Source organism: Cannabis sativa, chromosome X (genome assembly GCF_029168945.1).
Source record: "Cannabis sativa cultivar Pink pepper isolate KNU-18-1 chromosome X, ASM2916894v1, whole genome shotgun sequence".
In the NCBI taxonomy this organism is placed as follows: Eukaryota; Viridiplantae; Streptophyta; class Magnoliopsida; order Rosales; family Cannabaceae; genus Cannabis; species Cannabis sativa.
Window position 1 is genome coordinate 11,512,491 of NC_083610.1, and position 23,593 is coordinate 11,536,083.

Genomic DNA, 23,593 nt, shown 5'->3' on the forward strand with positions numbered 1-23,593 from the left:
CTAAGTGATGCCGATAATAAACACCTGTTCGATGGTTGTAAAAAACTAAGATTACCAATAATGGTAAAGTTTTACAACATCAAAGCAGAAAATGGAGTGAGCGATAAATGTTTTACTCAAGTTTTACCATTTGCCAACTGCTTTCCGGAATCTACTTATGAAGTGAAAAAAACGTTAAATTCTATAGGATTGAAGTATGAAAAAATTCATGCATGTCCGAACGATTGCATTTTATATCGTAAGGAATATGCAGACATGAATTATTGCCCGACTTGCGGTTTATCCCGCCATAAAGTAAACAAGAGTAAGGAGAATAGGAAACTTATCCCCCAAAAAGTGATGTGGTACATGCCTTTGATTCCGCGACTGAAACGATTATATCGTAGTGCAGAACATTCTGAAAATTTGATTTGGCATGAGACCAAGAGAGTGAAAGATGGAAAACTTAGACATCCTGCCGAGATTCCCAAGCTTGGAAAAAAGTGAACTACATAAACCCCGAATTCAAATACGAACCAAGACACATTCGTCTTGGTACGTCCGCGGATGGAGTAAATCCACATAGATCTCTAAGTAGTCGTCATAGTTCATGGCCCGTCTTCCTAGTTATGTACAATCTTCCTCCCCGGTTAGTGATGAAGAGGAAATTTAACATGCTTTCTTTAATGATATCGTGCCCGCAACAACCCGGACATAATATCGATGTATATTTGGAACCATTGATTGACGATTTAATAGAATTGTATGAGAACGGGGTTCGTGTCTATGATGGTTTTAAAAAGAATTTTTTAATGCGAAAGCCGTGTTGTTGTGGACTCGTCGGTGATTTCCCCGCTTATAGTAATTTATCGTGCTTAAGCACAAAAGGTTACGAAGGTTGTACGATTTGTTGCACTAACACATCGGCTCGTCGCTTGGCAAATGGACACAAGATGTGTTATATGGGTCACGTACGGTACTTGCACTCGCAAATCATCCCGATAGACGGAAGAAGAAAGCATTTGATGGTACTGAAGAGGGTGATATGGCTCCTTTGCCACTGTCTGGGGAACAAATTCTCCAACAAGTTTAACTTGTAGATTTTAAGTATGGAAAGACGCAAAAAAAAAAAAACTAATGGTTGTTTTCAAAGAAAGTCAATCTTCTTTCGTCTTCCATATTGGAAAAGTCTACTAGTTCGACATTGTTTGGATGTCATGCATATTGAAAAAAATGTGTGTGAGAGTATTATTGGTACCTTACTTGATATTCCCAGCAAAACTAAGGACGGTCTAAATAGTCGTTTAGATCTCGTTGAAATGGGTATACGACAATCTCTCGGCACCCGAGAAGAAAGGTGAACGTTTATATTTGCCTCTCGCTTGTTTCACTTTGTCCAGAAAAGAGAAACAAACAGTTTGCAAATCACTTGCAAATATGAAAGTACCCGATGGTTACTCGTCTAACATCAAAAACTTGGTGAATGAGACTGAATTGAAACTAATGGGTCTGAAATCACATGATTGTCATGCGTTAATGCAACATCTACTTCCAATTGCCATTAGATCAGTCTTGCCAAAAAATGTTCGAGAGTGTTTGACACATGTTTGCATTTTCTTTAATAGGCTGTGCGGGAAGGAATTAGAATTGGATAAGTTAGATGCATTACATGAACATGTAGTCAAAACATTGTGCAACCTGGAAAAGTTTTTTTCGCCATCTTTTTTCGACATCATGATCCATTTAATGGTTCATCTAGTGAGAGAAGCAAGGCTGTGTGGGCCGGTGTGGGCGGGATGGATGTATCCATTTGAAAGAAATATGAAGGTACTTAAAAGTTATGTGCGTAACCACTATCGGCCAGAAGCATGTATGGTTGAGTGCTACATATCTGAAGAGGCTGTGGAATTTTGTTCAGAGTACATGGCTGGAGTTGAGGCAATAGGAATTAGCAAACCAAGAACTGACCCAGATGATGTTGATAGAGGATTAAGGGGCAAAGGGACAATGGTGACAGTGTCCAAGCTTGAACTAGATCAAGCTCAATTAGTCGTGATGAACAATAACGCAGAGGTTCAACCATATATAACGTAAGTACCTTTTGTTTGATTAACATTACTTAAGTCACGATGAACAATAACTTGATTTATCTTACTTGTTTTACAGTGACCATATGGAGCTGTTACAATCAATGGTTCCAAGAAATCAAAAAAATAAACAAAAATGGGTTGCAGACCAACATCGTCAAACTTTCATTGGGTGGTTAAGGAATACCATTATAGCAAAGTTGAACGAACCGAATCATGGAGTATCTGATGTGTTGAGTCGTATTGCCCTTGGACCAACTTTTGCGGTTGCAAAGCATGAAGCGTACATTGTAAGGGGTAAACGTTTTCATACAAAGTCAAGAGATGATGCTCGAGAGGTTCAAAATAGTGGTATACGTATCGTCGCAACTGTTCGGCAGGAAGAAAAGGGAAGTGTCTGATGTTGTGGCTCGGCAAGCGAAGGAGATTGAACAATTAAAAGCCGAAGTCCAATCCCTTAAGCAGCAGAGGAACGCTGCCGAACAAGAGGAAGAAGGAGAGGTGGCTGGTGAGGCGTATGTTCCACAACCATACGCTCCTCAAGATGAGGTACAACCACAAATTTATGCTGAGGAGTTCATTTCCCTCAACGACCAAGGTATCCTATACAATTTTGATGACCATGCGGCCCTTAATCAGCAAGTACATCTCTGCTCTGACAACATCGACAATATTGTGGCCCGAGGGTATTTGTACGAGCATGTGGGTGTGATCAAAGTTCACTGCCAGGATTACGATGATTCACATGCTCGGATCATGGTTTCGGAAATCCTGCAAGAGGACGCTGAAATCCCAGTCCCACTTGAAGAGTTCAGATATGTTAGGGACGTGTACCAGATGTTCCTTCCTTGGCCTAAACACTTAATTTTAACAACCGAGGTAACTTCTCAACTGAAATTAATTATTAATGATTAGTGGAGTTTGAATATCTTCAATATTCATCCGTAGTGAAGTAGGTTCTGCGAATATATGTGCTGCGGTGGGATGGATGAACAAACTACTGTTATATATGTGTTATTTGTCGTTATACAGCCATGTTCAAAATTTTTGGGATCATTCAATTACAACCGTTATGCTGCCGAAATTTCGGTAGAAATTAGATAAAATTTGATATATATATATTATGTTCTGTTTTGTTTAGGGTCCACTCGCTCAACCGCCCTCAAGACGTGATGCGTCAAAGGGGAAAGCTCCGATGCTTTCTCCACAAAGCCGTGGTGCACGGGAAGATGAGTTGTTCACGGAAGAGAAGATGGCGTTGATCCCTAATTCGCTGAAATGGATGATTCATGAATTCCTAAGGCTCAAAGATAAACGTGATATAATCACAATTTCTGTCCCCCGAGGATTCATTGCACCGCGTACCCAGATCATTTTATCTGGAGAGGATTTGCAGCAGGTTGCTACGTGTAACTACATCGGCAACCAGGGAATGCTGTTTGGAATGATGTATACTCTTCTTTAATCTAATTAACCTTATATCAAATTATAGTTAAATTATTATAAGGCACTAACACTTTTTTTTGGCAGGCACATATGGGAGAGCATCAACGGTCTGAGAAAAATTTTCAAGTTTTACGACCCGAGCTTCTCACAAAGGTGCATGGGATCAGCGATGAAGAACGTAGTCGATCTTTTGACGATGCGGCAAGACGATTGGCTAATTGGTTATCATTAATGAACAAGAACCACCAAATGTTCTTTATTCCTTGGAATATCGGGTAAACTTTATTAAATTCTTTAGTGCTAATTGTTCATTTCTATATTATGTCTTCAAATTATTTTTATATTATCTTACTTATATTCCAATATAATTTTCTAGGATGCATTGGACGCTAGTGGTGGTTGCGCCAAAGAAAATTATCCATTTAAACCCTCTAAAAGGCCGCCCAATTCCCGAAGAAATAGAACAAATGATCGGAAGGTAATTATTTAATGACTTCTTATGTAACGAATTTAAATTAACTAACGAATTGAAATGCTAATATAATTTTTCCAAACAGGGCATTCATGTATATAGGGGACGCACATCAGCATCTTGGCCCGTGGCAAGGAATTGCACAAGCAAACTGTCCAAGACAACCTAAAAGCCAAGAATGCGGTTTTTATGTTTTGAAATATATGACTGACATCGTCGCACGTGCCAACCCCAACCGTTACATAGAAGATCAAAAAGCTGTAAGTTTTAATTATTGATCATAGTATATAAATTTTATAATAACAAATATATAATATACATATACATAAACTAATATAAATTTTTAATTTTTTTAACAGTTTGGGGGTAAGAAGCAATACGATCCAAAAACAGAAATTTTACCACTACAGCGAAAGTGGATCGAACAATTGATGGCGGTGATTCACGGTGACGATTGAGGTTCAAAGGTCGAAGAATTTTTCTTCATTATGTAATTTTTATAGATTAACTTGTAATTAGATTTATTAACTTATTAATATTTTTAACTAATTTTACATGTTTGTGTAATATTTAATTATTTTTATGAAATCAAATTATGTTTTTACCCAAATTTAATTACTATTTAATTTAAAATGTAATTAATATATAATTAAATTAAATAAATATGTAATTTAAAATTTAAATAAATATGTAATTTAAATTAAATAAATATGTATATAAATTAATAAATATAAAATTAAAATAATATAATTAAATTAAAAAAAATGAAAAAAACTGAAATCTGAGGAGTTTTGGCATCGGTTCCTACGCCACATATGGCGTCGGTTATTGGCTAGGAACCGACGCCATATGTACCCCTATGGCGTCGGTTCTTAGCTAGGAACCGACGCCATAGGGGTATATATGGCGTCGGTTCAAATCAAACCCTTTAGCGTCGCCCTGATAGGCGTCGGTAGCGAATTTCGCGAAAACCGACGCCTAAAGGGCTTAAAAACCGCCTCTAAAGGGTGTTTTTGTAGTAGTGTAAACTTAAAACTAAGAGTTTCCGTACCGATAGATACCGTGGAATATATTGATAAAATGTGAAAAATTAGGCTCCAAAATCTTAAAAATCTTGTGAATCGAAACCCCAAACAGTTTAGCAATTTCTAAGTTCTGCCACAAAAACTGGTTCACCATTTCTAAGAAAATGGTAGTAAACACCATACTTTGAAAACCTTCTCAAAACTACCCCAAATTTAATTGAAGTTTTCAGAACACTTAATTAACATATAAAGGACCAAACCCAACCAGAAAATAGCATCATTAAGGAATTGAATCAAGTTTTTCCATTGATGACCTAAGTTTAAGCCCTTTAAACTCAAACTTAGCTAACCAACACCAAGACACTCAAGAAGCAATTAAACTAGCTCCAAAAACTCGAATCAATCACCAAAAATTGACTCAAACAATCCAAAGCCAAACAAAAATCAAAACCTAGTATTGCATGTTCAAACCAAGCTTTCACAATTAAAAATATTCAAAGAGAAAAAAAGAAAGGGAGCTTACCTTGGTTCTCAACTAGAAAGGCACTAAAATTCTTGCTAATATACTCTTAATTTCTGGTTTAAAAATGGAAGAAAAATTTCTAGTTTTCCTTAGTTTTCTCTTGGCTGACCCTTAAGGAGAGAGAGGATGAAGTTTTGGTTTTTGTTGTTGTTGTTGTTCTTTTTTTTTTTTTAAAAAAAAAAAAAAAAGTTTATCCAATAATAAAGGAATTCTTTATTTAGCTAAAATTTAAATTATCATACATAATATTTATCGAGTGGTTTAGAAACTAAATATTGAAGGACTTAAAAAATAATAAAATGCAGAAATTAACTAGATGGAGATTTTTATGTGGTTCATGTGTTAATTAACCTTACTTCATGAGTCAGTCTATTAGCCTCTAAGGGCGTCTTCGATGTGTTTTTAATTTTTTCCAGGAAACCCTAACTCTATACTCTTAGTTTCTCTTAAAGAGAAGACTTAGAGCAATATTGGGAGAGCTACGACTATTTAAGTTATGATCCCTCTTCATATGGAAATAGAAGGATATTCATTGGCTAAAGGCGAGTATGGACATGTCCATGACCCACCTAGGGTTTTCGCTAAAAGCCCACTAATGAGATAAATTATATACCAAAGAGAGTTGACTATTGGGTCCCATAGAAACAATTATGCTCGTGCGTACTACAGCTCGATAATTGTACGTCATGGACACGTGTCTTCCAAATGTTTAATGTTTAAAAGTAAAGGGCATGTGTCACATAAAGGTTTCACCTTGAAAATAGGTGTGATATAACTGTCTGGCAAAATAGGTGAATGAGGTGCGTGCATTACCATGCCTAGACACAGGGGACAAGATCTGATCTTGTGTTTGAAAAAATATAATTGTCACCGGGCAATCTGAATTACTCTGAAGGTAGACGTCTGTGACACTCTTCGGCAGTTGATATCCGTAATAGGCCCTTTGAATACTAACCTGGGTATCAGTTGGCAGACTTCGAGCTTAGACCCCTCCAGGTCCTAGAGAGAAAATATGTCTTCCATATTCGGGAATCTAGGTTAAGGCAAGGTGGACTTTCGTTTATCCTTTGATCTTGACTTCATCCTGATTCCATGAAGCTTCTCCGTGATAGAAAAACAGTAGGGGATTTTAATTAGTGAGATTATGAGGTTAATCTTTTCCTTTATATGCCATGTGTCATATGCTCAGAAACAAATACAATATTTACCCCTAAGCTTTTGGGATTTTTCAAGATTCAAGAGATTAGTGTCTTTTTCTATCTCTGAGATGGGTTTCCAACACGTGGTGATTATTAGGATTGTGGATGTATCCCGTGAGCTATCAAACTCAATTCCCAAATCACATAATCATCACAAAATAACAAAAATACCAATCACCTATTGCACCAATGATCAACGCTGACCTAAACTCGTAGCAAACTATCACCACCGCCGTCACTGATGGCATCCGACTATCCCAAACACATATATCACAAAACCAAAAAAAAAAAAATACAAAAAGAATGCAAGGTACCTAACAAAACAAGTGTAAGATTGATTAATACCTCAATAAAAACTCAAAACCACTGTCGATCGAACCAAAAAGTCATTGTAAAGTCCACCACCGGTTTCAAAAAACCCTCATAATTTTTAATCTTTGAAACCAAAAAATAGTTTTTATAGTGTAAAAACGGTTGAGAATCGTCATTTTAGTCATGGTCCAACAAGAGTTTCACTCATCGCTTTGAGAGAGATATAGGGAAAATGAACTGTTTGTTTCAGCAAAGATGGTTTTATAAAACATATCTTTTCGATTATCTTGAAATAACTGAAGATGTATGTGTCCACGTGGATACCTATATCTTTAGTTATTTCATTATAACCGAAGATATAGCTCTTCCATCAATAGTTCATCGAAATGGGCCTAAATCTATGTGTATCTTCTATTTTTATTTTTTTTTCCATAAAAAGAGTAAAGATATATGATATATTTGTAGTAGTGGCATCAGTTTTAAATTGTCTAGAGTTTTAGATGCTGATAGTTGAGAGCTGACGCTAATACAATATGTTGATGGCATATTCGGTTTTTAGAATTGACGGTAAAAGTATAAACATCAATTAAAACGGATGGCTTTGCCCTTTTTTAGGGCTGATCTTGAAATTAACTAGACCCTAGGCAGCGAAAAAATTTATTGGGTCCTATATTTAAAAAATTACTAATAAAATATGTGTATTATTAAAATGATTTTTTTTCGGCTCATGAGCTGGGTGGGCTTTAAGCTGGTGTGCTCAAATCTAGCCCTGCCCATTTTAGTTTTTATCATTAGTGTGGGTACTTGGCATTGTTAAATTATCTTTTGCATAGCAACTATGACCACATAACTAAAATGTTTTTTAGATTTTGGCAAAATGTAAGAAGAAAAATATCTATATATATATGGACCACTTTTTAATAGGTATTACCCATGAATGATTATTAAACAAATTTAACTATAAATATTAATTTTAAAAATATTAAACTATCGAATTTTGATCTAATAACGAATAATTAAATCACAAATTTGAATTTCTATACTTAATTTAACTACTTAATTAAAAAAAAATATATCAAAAAATATCTCTTTTTACACTATATCAAAAATATGTTCATACAAAAATATTTAACTCAAACTTAACTTTTTCTTTTCTTATTTTTCTTGCTAAAAAACTTTTTTTTAATTTTTTTTATCGATGGAATAATCTCAGCCTATATAATATAAAAATGAGAGATTTTTTTTTAATTAGATAGAAAAATTAAATATAAAAACTCAAAATTTTCTAATTTTATCCATTCATGAGTAATACTCATTAAGAGTGCACCCATATATATATATATATATAAAGGAGAAGAATTATAAGGTGGTGACGTGACAGTCTAAAATTGCTTTATTTATCTTCATTTATTCTCGGGAAAAAAACAAAAAAAGGAAAAAAAGGAAAAAAAAATTACAAAAATACTATGGGCCGGCCCATTAAACATTTATACAGTCTACATACAAATATTTACAAAAATACCACATGCACTAAGCCTTCAGCTACACAGAGCGAACGTTGAAGATGAACATACCTCGATCGTTTCAAAACCGCAAAACAACCAAAATGAAACCAAAACGAGAAAAATACAACCATTAATTCTGGCGAAATCAACTGGAAAAGAAGACCTGCAATGATCTAAACAGAAAATGACGAAAAAAAATCAGAAAAACTGTGAAGAAACTGAAATTACACATTTGTTTTCTGTTTTATTCGATCAAAACAACTCCCCCTAATATCGAAATCCAGATTCATGAAATGTAGATCTGTAACAAACAGATCTGGAGCTCCCACCAAATCCAAAACATTGTATGATGTGAAAAATTTTAAAAAAACCTCATGAATAATACATCTACGTTATATACAGTTGCATTTTGATTGATTACTAGTTTCCAATATAAATATATTTTTTTAAAAACACAGTAAGAAGAGTAAAATCGAATTAAGGTACAACCAGTTACGTATAAGTCTGTTTTATTTTTATTTTGGTTGCCTTATAGTTGCATTATCGTTTTATGATAGTTTATATATTATGCAGGAATTTAATTTGACGGGAACTAAGAAATAGTAGTTATACATAGTAAGTTTTGTGCAAATAGTTGCATATTAGTTTTATAATGAAATAACATATGCAAGTAGCAAAACTATAATAAAACTACAAAACAACTATATACAAACTAAAATACAGGAAAAACTCTTTGAACATCAACATCCATGATAAATCTCATTGTTACCCATTGATGATATAAAAATGGACAGGAAACAACTAGATAAAAAAACATATTAAAAAAAATACATACAGAAGGTGTTTGCACTATTAAAAAACTATGAAAAAACTATTACAAAATGAGAAATCAATAAACACAAAACCCACAAAAGTTGAATATGAAAAGATTTCAAAAATGGGAGAAAACTAAAAAGAAACCGAAAACAAACCTCGGTTCGAACATTAGTACCAACATTAGCTTTTTTCCCAGAAACGTCTCAGCCATTTTTTCTTGCACACCGAGCTTTGTTTTCTTCTTAGGATGAGGTCTCCCACGCTTCGTTAATAGAGGAGCAAAATAAGATTCTTCCTTCTCAAATAATAGGACGTTTTCCCTTAGCTTTATTAGCTAGTGATTTCGAATCCATTTTGGATTTTTTTTTCTGAACAGGGGAAGGAGATGAGAATGAACGGGTCACAATCATTTTAAATAGAGATTGAAAACAAAAGGAAAGAGGGAAAACAGTTATGAGATTGGTTTAGTGGGAGTTGAAAAAATTTTGAAGAACAAAAATGAGAGGGAAAAGATTGTTGAGGAATCGTGGGGAGTTATGGTTCAACAATGGAGGTTACTTGATCTGATTCAAAAAAAAAATGAATAGAAATAAAAAAAAAAATCAAATGAAAACAAAAAAAAAAAAGGGAAGTGATTGAGAGTTGATTGATGGTTGATAGGTGCATGGATTTTACTTGATCTGATTCAAAAAAAATGAATAGAAATAAAAAATCAAATGAAAACAAAAGAAAAAAAAAAAGAAAGGGAAGTGATTGAGAGTTGATTGATGGTTGATAGGTGCATGGATTTGATGTGCAAGTGGTATATGTGTAATAAAATTAAGAGAGAAGGTAAAAATATTGATGTAACCGTGTTGTTGTATATATGTAATAAAGTTGATATTTTGTATTTTTAGTGTAAATTTTTTTTTATTTTCTCCTTAATTTTCTCGTAAATTTATTTTTTATTAAATTTAAAATTTCTCCATATCTATTTTCTCTAATTTTCTTTTTTCTTATAATTTAAATATTTAAATAATAATAAATAAATGAATAAATATCACTATCAAACTCTAATATTCCAGCCGTGATTTCTATACATATATATATGATTATACTTTCTCTAATTTTATTTTTTGGTACGGTTTGTTTTATTTTATTATTTTTTTTTTTTTGTTTTAATTGTGTATTATCAAATGTTATGTATATGAAGTGGTTGAGAAGCTAATCAAGGTTTATGTGCAATTCTAAAAGTTTATGTTCTTTTGTCTTTCCTTTAATTTTGGTGCAAGATGATTAGTTTATTTACATATTCAAATAATAATATTAAAAATATATCACCATTCTCTTAACCACATATATCATCAACTATTTTTTTTTCAACACTGCACAGACTTTTTTCTCTTTATTCTTTATCACATTTAGCTATCAAATTTATATATTGTTATTATAATATTATATTTATAGGGCAAGACTATGGTAGGATTTAGTAAAAGTTCCCTACCGGTAGGGAAACTTTTTTAACAATTGATTTTAGATCGTGTGATCATTATAATATAAAGTGTATACTTTTACGATAGAACTACTTGTATACAATTAAAACTTCATATATATTATAATAATATTTTATTATATATTTATTTTTTTAAAAAATAATATTAATAATAAAAAATTTATTAATTTTTATTTTGAATTATTATTTTTTTAAAAAAAAATAATTTGAATTATTTTTATATAAATATTTATTTTCAAAACATCACCAATTTATTTACATATATAGTTCTACCATAATTATCTTTTAAATCAATTCACTTTATTAATTTTTCTTATCAAGAAAGATAATTTCTATTAATCAAACCGAATCAATTACATTCACAAGGGAATTCCTACTCAAAAGAGAAACTTACAACTCTTTTACATTTTCAAGAAAATTTTTATCTATGTTAGACTAGGGGTGTTCATCAAATTACTCAAACCGCCCGCACCGCAAAAAAAATACGGTTTCAAATTTTTTGTGGTGCAGTCGCGGTTTGAATTTTTCCTAAACCGCGTGGTGTAGTGCGGTTTGCAGTTTTGAATTGTTAATAAGCGGTTCAAACCGCACTGCACATTATAAAAATACCAATTTTTATATTTATTTAGGTCTAATATGTGAATGTCCAACCTAAAGCCCACTTTATCTCAAAAAAAAAAAATAATCCAAAATCCACTAATTATTGTATTATTGAAACTGATTTTTTTTTTTCATATTTATTTTCAAGTCTTATGGTATTTTTGACAAGTGTTGCTCAAACTTTGTTGTATTTGTGATAGTTGAATTATTGGTGATAGTCCAAACCGCAGAAACTGTAAAAACCGCACCACACCATTTTTTGCGGTGCGATTTTTGCGGTTTTTTAGTTTCAACGTGCGGGTGCGGTTTGAGAAATTAAAAAAACTGCATGTGCGGGTTGGTTTGAAAAAATAGCTAAAAATTACACCACCCGCACCGCGAACACCCCTATATTAAATAATTTTTTTTTCATGTACAAATTTAAGTCTACTTTTGATGCACTTTTTAATGCTACTATCTATACAAACTTGAATTCATACACTTTTCTTATTTATACATAAATTTTAGTTTAGCCAAGCCATAAATTACACTTGATAATACATTCTTATAAATATAATATATTTTTTTATGACATATTCTAATATATTTTTTTTTTCTATTTTTAAAATTATATGTATTTTTTTTAACATATATTTTTTTCAATAATAAAAAATTAAAATAACAAATCTAATTAAATTAAAGTAGAAAAAAAATCATTTAATTTAATGTATATATAAAGGACATATATAAAATAACCGTGTCTTTTTATTATTGGACCAACTTTCTACTGCCTTTTTTCATTAAAAATATTAGCTATTATTTATGTACATTTTATTTCTTTTACTTTTAATTGGTTTAAATAATGTCCCCATGGCATAGGAAAAATGGGCCCCTATATTTATATTACTACTATATTTATTCAAATTAACCATTGAAATATATAGAATTAACATGGGGTTTGAAGCACTCAAAAATGCTATTATTATAGTTAGTAATAAATATAGATTGTACTAGCTATCACATATTATTAGATGATTCCAACTTCAGCATGATGTGATATTTTTTATATATATATATAAATATATTATGCATATATATTACTATTAGCCTCTTTAATTTTTTTACTGACTTTAATCATACACATAGTACTAATCCAATTACCAAAACCCTATTATCTCTAATTTTATTTTTATTTCCATAATATATCATTTTAAATATAACAAAATAAGATTTTTTTTTTTCCAAATTTTCATTCTTTAAAATGTTAAACTTTTGTGTTAATTTTTTTTCTCTCATTATACAATAATGTAAACAAAAAAAAGTGCTAAGGGACACCTTAATGTGTCAAATCTATATTATATATATATATATATACTAACAAAAAATTACGTGCAAGCCACGTATACTAAATTTTATGCTAAATTTTTTCTATATTATTTGAAAGTGATACAATTAAAAATTAAAGAAAAAATATTATTAGTTATTAGGTAAGATTATTATTATGTGTATCTAAATATAATAGTTTATAATGTTGTCAATTAAAAGTGAATACGGAATGTAATATATTAGTGTTTAAGAAAGTTTGATGATTTAAATATATTCTTAAGTTAATCTAAAAATAAATTAAAAATTAATGTTCCAATACTTAAAGAAACATTACTTAAATGGGTGTAAGATAAAAAGAAAATTAAAAATTAATCTCTAAATTGTTGATAATTGAAGATAACATTTATCTAAAAATTGTAGATAAGAAAATTAATGATAGTCATTGGTGGATTTCAATCTTCATTTGCTTCGATAGAGACAATAGTGTAATTTTTGTATTTTGCACTTTTCATTCTAGCCGGGTCCGCATATATTTGGATTGTCCATTTTTTCGTTGATAAATTGAATATGGTAGTGTCGACAAAAAGTGAAAACCATGTTTAACAAAAAGTGATAGTATTCTATAACAAAATATTATTAAATTATTTTAAAATACTATATTTTATTAAAATAAAACTCTATACGATTAAAATTTCATATTTATCTTTATTCAAAAAGAAAAAAAAAATTGATAAAAAAGAAGAAAAAAAAATGAAAAGTTTCTATTATTATCTCTACTGCCTTTCTAGATGTGAATAATGGTCTCTTCTTTCTTCCATATTCTTCTTTATTTTTTGTATATTGTGTTTGCAGTATATATGTAAATTATTATGTAACTTTAAAAAACTTTGTTTTTGGAAACTAATGCATATGTCGAGCACTTAGAATCATTTGTTAGCTGTAAACTTTGTTGGATTTTTTTTACCATTGATGCTTGGTTTTTTGAACTTTGATAAAAGTCACGCTTCTTTTTTATTAATATTATTACTTATATATTTTGTTATTAAGTTGTGAAGAAGAAAAAAGAGAAGTGCGGATTGGAATATTATGTGTGATCTCATGAAAATGTCCAAATTGTAATAGGAAAGGAATACAATAAATAATTAAAAAAAAACTATTTGCAAGCTAATAGTATAATGTTTTTATTACAGTTATTTCTGTTGACAAAGATTGGATTTAATTTATTTTATTATATATAAATAAAAAGTGACTCATGAATTTCTTATAAATTATTTTATTTTTAATAATAAATTATTTTATTTTTAATATAAATAAAAAGTCCCCATGAATTTCTCATAAACCAAAAATTCTGTTATATAGGCACACTTTATATAGAATAAATATATAAAAGAGAGGAATAAGGCGGTTACATAACAGTCTAAAATCACTTCAAATTGATTTTTCTATTCTTTCATTGATTTTCTTATTTTTATAATTTTAAATTTATTTTATTATTTTTTTTAATATTTTATTAAAAAAAATTGAACAAAACCTATCAAATTTTATATTCTATAATATTTTATTAAAAAAACATTTAACTAACGTACAAGTTCTATTTTTTGTATACATTGACTTTTAATATTATTAATTAATAATAATTTTTTTAAAAAAAATCTACTTAATTATTTGCTTCATATATTACGTTTTAAAAAATTAATTTAAAAAATAATAATAAATTTGTGAGATATTATAAAAATATCTATCACTCTAGAATTTTACCAAAGCCTCTCTTATCTATATTTTCAAAAATATCTATCACTCTAAAATTTTTGTAAGATAATTATATTTTGTACAGTCATCATTTTTTATCAATGAACAAATATGTGATTAGAGTTTTTCTGGAAACAACGAGTTTTCTTCTTCCTTCGCTAATAATAATTTGTATCTGAATATTTTATGTGTGATTTATTATAAATGAGATGATGTAGCGATAATAGAGTTAAAGTAATAGCCTATATGTTTCTCCTATTTTTTTCTTATGTGGCAAAGTAAACATTCTTATACCTTAGTGTATCTTTAGTAAAATTCTCTTTAAAATATTTTCGTAGTTGTTAACGCAGATTTTCGTTAACCAAATTTGAGCCTCACAATAATAATTCAACACAGAAATAATAAAAAGCTATAGAAAAATAAAATATGAACACTGGGTTTTTTACATGGTTTTGCAATAAAAATTCTGCACATAGTCCACGAGTCAATCTTATTCAGATTTCTGAGTATTTTTTTCAGGGCCTCTTGCATAAGAGTTTTTTCATCCTTTTTTTGAGATTGTTTGCCACTATTTATAGTTGCATAGTGGCAGTTAATTACAAAGCTGACCAAAATATGTTTACAACCATTATCCCTTAAATCGTGGGATCTGATTACATATCATGAAATGTAAATGCGGTGTATGATTTTGAGTTCGGCTTTTATTGGGTCAAAAATATCATGTATTAAACACATCTTTAATTGTTGAATCTGGAGATGTCTCGATAGAAACTTGATTGTAATGATCTCAATGGCGAGCTGGAACCATTCTTCTTTTTGAGGTCGACAAGATGTGTCTTACGTCGATCGCGGGTACACAGAAACCTTCTGGCCTGGCAGGGTTATGAGTCTCGCTTCCGTTAGTTGGATGAAACTATAGGAAGTTTCCTCGTAGCAAGATGGTCATCTCGCATTCTTGTTCTTCGAGACGATCCGACTTTTATACTTAGTTTGCTTATTGTAAGCTAAGGTATGTGTTACTCTTCTCCAGTGCCTCACTATTCTCTTTTAGCGACATATGGTGTCTCGTTAATACACTAAGTATATATACTCGTTTGTACATTGATTCCTCGCCTAAGACCTTACAGTCAGCGGGTTACAATTATACTCTGATACTGACGCAATTAATGAGTTATTCCATAAAAGATATTAAACCGATTCACATTTCCTTTTTCTTGACACGTGTCCTCTAGCCGAATTTTGGGTATAACAACAGTTAATATTATTTATCTCAAATTCTCAATGTTGAGGTATATAACAACGTATTTTTAGAGATATTTTAAATTTGTGTTATATGATTATTAACTCTTTTATTTTTTAAAAATAAATAAAAAAAAATAATTCTTAATCATGAATAGTGTTTGTGTTCTAAATTGTCAAATTTTTATTGTAGGAATTTATCAAATAAATTTAATAAAGTAAATTATAAAACTGTCTTACACATATATAATTTTCCGTAGTTTCTATTCTTTTTGTCATTTTTAACTTAATTTTAATAATTTTTATGTTTTCTATCAAATTGCCACTTTGAATGTAGTGATAACTACAAGTGAGATACGGTACATGAGAGCGGTTTTGTAATCATACGATGATATCTCTTTCAATTTCAACTTTTAATCTTTTATTTACTATAACATTTGAAGATAGCTCTTTTACTAAATGATTATAAAAAATTAAAATTAAGCAAGTTAATTAAAAATATCTAAAGCGTACTATTTGAATTTAAAATTGATTATTAGATACAATTTTATTTATTTTTTCATTATTAATTAATAGATTTTATATGGTATTTTTTTTAAAAAAAAAAAAAGAAATATATTCTAGATTCACTTTATATATAAAAGTGATCAGTGGTAAACTTATTGTTTGATTTGTTTTATGTATAGAACAAATTTATTGAAAAATACAGTATCTAATGATAGGGAATTTGAATATAGTGATGACTACAGATAAGATGTTGTGATAACAACGGTTTTGAAATCATATGATAAGCTTTTTATAGAGTCATCAATTAATTATACTTTTTTTTGTATTTCAATTTAAGTGATTTAAAGGAAATACATATATTATAAAAAAAATAACTGCAATATATATTTCATAATTAATTAAAATAATTAAAAAAGTTAAGATCTACCATATTAATTAGGGGAATCATCCGATATATTATTTTTATTTTTATGTTTTAATTTTTACAGTTTAGGTTGCTCCGGTGGTTGCTCAAATAGTTGCTATATATGTGAGTTTAAGTTGTGATTTAGGTTGTTATTATGTGAGTTGCTATGTGGATTTCTGTAAAAATACAAAAAAAAAATCTGATTTAAATTGTAAAAAAAAAAAAAAAAAAAACCTCTATTAATATTATTAAGAGCAAAAAAAAAAGTTTAGAAGAATAGTTACTCATATTATTAAAAAAAATAATAAAATATTATCAAATTTTGAAATTGAATATAATTTTATAACTTAATTATCACTAAATAAAATATAATCGCACGCAAAGCACAGTTTATTTCCTAAGAATAATTTTATAATTGAGATTTTTTAATTTTTAAACTTTAAAACAAAATACAAGGGTAAACATTCTATTTACTCCATTATTAAAGCCAAAAGTAAAATAAACCATCGAAGTTCCCCAAGTTATGCATGCACACGTGTTTGGCTTGACTATATATTGATTATTTTTATAGTCATTTTGTATGATTAATATGTCTAATTTTTATTATATATTGTTTGACAGAAGTAATATTTCGAATAGCACATTCAGTACTTAATTTATTTAACACACACTCTTCTGTATCACTAAAACGAAAGGTCAATTTTTCAGATTTATTTTAAATATTATCAGAATAACAATAATTGATATACATATCTCAATTAATAATGGCCATATATATTCAGGTCAGGACTTACATATTTTACAAGTAAACATTTGCACTCTATGGGTTTCAACTTATCATCCCAACCCAAGTACACCTGACTATCCGAGATGATAAAACAATTTTCATTACTTTCATGGCTCACCATAGAGAATGGAGTTTATTAATTTCTTGTACCCAACATTCATCTTCAGGGGAAAGCCAAAGGAAGAAGATGATCGACAATGGAAATTCTTTGGAAGACAGCCCTGAGAGAATCGTCGATAAATATTGGCATATGGCACTAAAACGAAAACACGATTGCTCTGACGACAATAAAAACAAAAAACAAAATGTATGAAAGCATTTCTTCTTTGTCGACATGGGTAAAACGCTTATTTATTTATTTATTTATTTATTCATTTTTGAAATTCCAAAAACGTTAGCTAATACATCGATTTTTAAAATTTCTTGAAACTAGAATTAAACACAATTATCAAAATACTCAAAAAAAATAATAATAGAGCTTAATGTGTAATGGCTTTATCAAGAACATTTTATTTTTTTTTACGAAACTATCTTTATATAGTAATAATTTAAATGCCATTTATTTGAAAGAAAGATTTAACAAAAAAACACATTAATAATTTAAAACTTTCATACAAAAAGATAAATGGCAAAAGAAGCCATATACCAAGTAATAAATTTGCCATGAGTGATGGTGGGGATTACTCCTCCTCCTACTACTGGAGGAACAACGTTTTGTGTTCCTTGTGGGTACAGATCATGATCCTGTTGATTCGGATTTGGATAAAAATTAGCAGAAGCAGTAATCAATAATGAAGATAAGAGCAAAAGGAATATGAGATTCAACATGAGGCGACCCATATACTACAATTAATATTATATATATATTTAAATTTGATTTATCTGTAAAACTATCTATATATATAGATAGCTTAAAATGAAGGATATAGATTGATGAATATGAGCACTATTGTTTTATATACGAATGCCACATAATTGTTTATAAATTATAAACATTACTTGATCCCACGTTCGGCACAATCCAATACATGTTTGATATAATAATAATAACTATTAATTTGACATGTCGAATATTTTTATACAGAATAAAACAAATTATAAATTATGGGCCTATTTGAGATAATATATATGTTAATGTTTGGATAGTGGACACTAAAAATTAATTAGAGAGGTAGTCTTTAAGAAATTTAGGCTTATTAGCAATTTTTCTCGAATTTTGACATGTACTAAATTATGCCCCGTAAATTTTTTTGGCCGTTAAAAATTCCCCTTGAATTATTAAGATTGTTAAATTTAAGGACTTTTTATCTAATTTTAGTAAAAAAAATTCTAACACGGATGAAAGTTCAGGGAGCATGATTTAGTACATATCAAAGTTTGAGGGTCATGATTTGGTAGATATCAAAGTTTGGGCAGCATGGTTTAGTACATAAACAATCACCGAAACAATAAAATTGAATAAAATTAGATAAAAGTCCTTAAATTTAACAATCTCAATAGTTCAGGGGAAAATTTTAACGGCCAAAAAAGTTCAAAAGGCATGATTTAGTATATATAAAAATTCGGGGGGAAAAATTACTAATTAGCCAGAAATTTATGTTAGCATTCTATTAGTCATAAAATATGTAATATCAAAATTCAATCATATTATATATTAATTATTATAAGTATATATATAAACATAAATCTAAAGAATGTTTTGGTTGATTCAAAGAGAAAAACTTAATTAAATTGTAAAAGCGTACCTTAATTGATAGATAGTGACGATCTTAATATCTATCTTGTAGAGATAATTATTGTAGTGATTTCAGATAATAATCTTCTAAAAAAATATAAGACTTCGAGTTTTCTTATTTTCTAACTTGATGGGAGAAGATGAGAATAGAATGACTCTTATTTTTTGGGGACCATTACTAATATATAACTTCATTGCTAGGTTATTAATTTTAAGTAGGGATATTCATGACAAAATCATCTGAACTTTACTTTTTTTTAACACTTAACCATACAAATCCAAATTTCGACGGTAAAAACTACTGAACCCTAAATCTGTTTTGCACTTTACACGCGGCAAATTTTTAGCAGTCCACGTAATATTAATTATTAAAATATTATAAAAAATAATTTAAAAAGGATAAAAAATTAAAAAAAAAAAATTAAAAACAAAATAAATCAAAAATAAAAATAAATTGATTAATTAAAATAAATCTTTAGTTTTATGTTTAAATCTTTATTTGTTTTTTCTTTTTTATTTTGCTTTTTTTTCAATTATAGACTACTCCATCTCTCTTTTGATCACTATCTTTCTTTCATTCAAATAAACCCCACCCCAACATTCAAATTCTCTCTCCCCCTATCATTGTGTCTCACTATTCGTTATTAGCATCGTAGAAGCAACGCCGATCGGCGGGGCATCTCATTACATCAGTCTCGTGCTTGCTTCATCAAATCTACTACACATTAGAGCCACGCGATTGAAACTTCCAAGAGAGGATTGTGACAGATTGATCGAGAATTTTTGAGAGCTAGAAAGCTAACGGTGAGGGTTCCTTTGACGATCGCGGCGATTGAGAATGGCCAGCATGGCCTAGACATCATTTTTGTGCATTTTATTTCTAACACATATCTGTCTTTCTTCTCTTATTATTTTATTTTCTCTACAGGTGACCATTGTTGGACGTTCATAGTTTTCTGACAGGTTGCATCGTTGGGGTTTGGGTTCGTGGGTTCTTAGTTCAACGAGGAGGAGTTATGGGTTTGTGGGTTTAGAGATCTCACATGTGGTGGCTATAATGATTTATGGTGGTATTGTTTTTTTTTTTTTTTTGTGATTTTAGGTTAGTTCTAGTATGGTGGTTGTGGCTTTGGTTGTGGTTCTGGCGATGGCTTTGGTGGTAGTGGCTATGATAGCGGTGATAATGGAGAAGAGGAAGAAGGAGAAAGAAAATAAGTTAGGGTGGAGAGGATTAGGGTTTCAGGGAAAAAGAAAAAAGAAAAGAAAAGAAAAAGGAAAATATTATTTTAATAATTTAATAATTAATATTAGGTGAACTGTTAAAAATTTAGCACATGTATACTTCTGTAAACGTGGGTAGTCTACTCTGGTACTTAATTAAAGTTTTTGAACGGAAGTGTAAAATGTAAAAAGGAATGGGGGTGCAGTACATTTTGCCGTCAAAAATTGTGTTTATATGGTCAACTGTTACAAAACGTAAAATTCTGGTTGTTTTGCCGCTAATATCCCTTTTAAGTATCTTTAATTTAGTCCCTCAAAAAATTAGAAATATCCCTTAGAGGAAATTACACTTACTATGGGATTTTAAAAGTTCTTATGATAAATATGGCACATTTAAGTTTAACCAATTTATATGGTATTTTTTTGTTTTTAGGTCTTTTTATGGTATTTGATATGCCATATATATGTAATTAGGTTTTCAAATCCCATATTTAATGCTTTTATTTATTTAGGAAGTTTTATTTGTCATTGATGCCGGAAAAGTCAACGGAGTTTGCTGCCGGTGCCGAAAAAGTCACCGGAGTAGTAGTCGGTGCCGAAAAGTCGTCGGAGTTGCTGTCGGCGCCGAAAAATTCGTCGAAATTGGCATTTTTGCCTGAAAAATTATTGAAAAAAATCACCAAGAAACCAGTTTCTTGGTGATTTTTCCGTTGACAATGCCAATTCTAACGACTATTCTGACGCTAGCAGCTACTCCGACGACTTTTCCGGCACCGACAGCAAACTTCGAAAAAGTCATCAGAATTGGCATAGTCGCCGGAGAAATTACCAAGAAACTGGTTTCTGGTTTCTTGATGAAGAAACCAGTTTTTTGGTAATTTTTCCAGTGATTTTTCTAACGACAATGGCAATTTTGACGACTTTTCTAGCGTTGGTAGCAACTCTAACGACTAATACACCGGCAGCTACTCCGGTGACTTTTTCAGTACCGACAGTAAACTCCGGGAAATTCGTCGAAATCGGCATTTTTGCCAAAAAAATTACCGGAAAAATCACCAAGAAACCGATTTTTTTTCTTCATCAAGAAACCAATTTCTTGGTAATTTTTTTTTGTATTTTTTTCTCTATTTGGTTGATTGATGAAACTGGTTTCAATTATTTTCAGTGTATATCATTTTTATTTCTTGATGAAAAAACCACTTTCTTGGTGATTTTTCTAGTGATTTGTCTGGCGACAATGCCAATTCTGACTACTTTTTTGACGCCAGCAATTACTCCGGCAATTTTTCTGACAACGACAACTATTCCGACGAATTTTTTGGCACCGACATCAAACTCCAAAATAGTCGTCGGACTTGGCATTGTCACCGGTAAAATTACCGGAAAAATTACCAAGAAACTGGTTTCCAAGAAACCGTCTTTATCAAGAAACCAGTTTCTTGGTGACTTTTTCAGCGACAATGCTAATTCTGACGACTTTTTCAGCGCCAGCAACAACTCTGGCGACTTTTTCGGTGCCGACAGTAAACTCCGGTGACTTTTCTGGCACGAGTGACAACTTCGGCGATCACTATAGTTTTATTTATTTTATTTTTTAAAAAAAATAAATATGAAGGGAATTTTAATATTTTTTATGGTAATTTAATTAAGTTTTTATTTTTTATGAATTTTAAATTAAGATTTCTTTTTAATTTTTAGTTTGATGTTAGATAATGTCATATTTAGTGGCATTTACTTTTTATGCCATATTTATCATAACCTTAATAATTTTTTTCATATTTTTGAAAATAGCCCTATCCCTTTAGCTCTTGACACTTTAATACCTATGGCCCATAATTACTAAAATGATGACTTTATTAGGGTAAAACTTCAAATAATAATACACCAATACATATATGAGCTCATATTGAGGATTTTAATCTAACAATCTCCTGGGCTACATATATATATTTTCTTATAGTGTGTAACCCTATAAACACTTAAACTTTGCTATCATAATTATAGGTATTTCAAAACAATGTTGTCCATTGATTATACTAACATCTCAAAAAGTTTTCACCAGTTCTACCAAATAAGGCAATCAACACCCTCCTTCATCATTACAGATAATATTAATTAAGAAGAAAAACCGCTCTATATCAGTTTCACATTTTATTAGTAATGGTCATCAGGGTGGTTAGAGGTATAGATGAAAGGTCCAACTGTGTACAGAGCCATAACCTTCTGAGGAAGGAAGCGATATGAAGAGAGTGGGGCTCCACTGACTCCATTATTAACATCACTAGCAATTTTACAAGCAGCCTCCATTGGACAACCTTCAAGGAAAACTTTGCACTCTTTGAGTTTCAACATATCATTAACATCTGAACCAAGTACATCCGACACTAAAAATGTTGCCATGAAGAAACCATTTTCATTACTTTTATGGCTCACCATGGAGAATGGAGTTCTCTCGTACCCATTCTCATCTTCTGCTATGCATGTAATCCTAGCCAAAGCTCCTAGATATATATGTATAAACCAATAAAATCATTAAAAAGAAAAAAGAAAAGTGAAAGTGAAACTTTGAATAAATATGGAAATAATCATATACCAACTAGTGGGGTGTATTTTTGGTCTGAGTTGCATAAAATGAGGCCCTGAACACCAATGGTATTGATGTAGTTATTCATGAGATGATTATTATCTTGATCATGATCATGGTCATTGTCGTAGGGTTCTGATTGATCTTCTGATTCCAGTGGAAGAAGATCTTGATTATCATCGTCGTCGTCGTGGTCATGTACTTGATTTGGTTTTGGAGCATTTTCGTAATTAATAGCCGATACCACTATCAATAAGAAGGACAAAAGAACCGTACATGTTAAGATGGAACCACCCATTATTATAAGTATATATATATCTATTATTGGCAGATTTTTAATAAAGAGAGTTAGGGAGAAAGAGATGAATTAGCTGTGTAGTAGTGCAATTAATATCAACTCTTTTCAGTTTATATATAATGCTTTTTAAAATTAATATAAATATATAAATTAGGTGTATTATGCTAGAACAGGACATGCAATGTAGTTTGGAATACGATTTTTTTAGGAAAATTAAATAATGTCAACTGCGATGGTTACAACATCATACATTGATGCATATAAACGTGCCGCCAATTATATAAATTTTGATGAAGTCAGCCATGA

At 30.3% G+C, this 23,593-nt stretch overlaps 3 protein-coding genes across 3 annotated transcripts; 2 read left to right on the plus strand and 1 right to left on the minus strand.

Annotated features, from left to right (window-relative positions):
- The first annotated feature begins 1,403 nt into the window (after positions 1–1,403).
- Positions 1,404–2,854, plus strand: LOC133032021 (uncharacterized). Its single transcript, XM_061105832.1, has 3 exons — positions 1,404–2,069; positions 2,146–2,442; positions 2,845–2,854. Exons 1-3 carry the CDS (start codon positions 1,417–1,419, stop codon positions 2,852–2,854), a joined length of 960 nt encoding a protein of 319 aa, XP_060961815.1. The 5' UTR covers positions 1,404–1,416.
- An 873-nt stretch (positions 2,855–3,727) lies between these two features.
- Positions 3,728–4,591, plus strand: LOC133032525 (uncharacterized). Its single transcript, XM_061106497.1, has 4 exons — positions 3,728–3,787; positions 3,889–3,990; positions 4,070–4,244; positions 4,344–4,591. The coding sequence occupies exons 1-4, from the start codon at positions 3,744–3,746 to the stop codon at positions 4,440–4,442; spliced, it is 420 nt and encodes a 139-aa protein (XP_060962480.1). The 5' UTR covers positions 3,728–3,743; the 3' UTR covers positions 4,443–4,591.
- Positions 4,592–22,559: 17,968 nt separating this feature from the next.
- On the minus strand, positions 22,560–23,287 carry LOC133032022 (protein SEED AND ROOT HAIR PROTECTIVE PROTEIN-like). Its single transcript, XM_061105833.1, has 2 exons — positions 22,999–23,287; positions 22,560–22,906 (listed from the first exon to the last, which is right to left on the minus strand). The coding sequence occupies exons 1-2, from the start codon at positions 23,285–23,287 to the stop codon at positions 22,560–22,562; spliced, it is 636 nt and encodes a 211-aa protein (XP_060961816.1).
- Between the last annotated feature and the right edge of the window lie 306 nt (positions 23,288–23,593).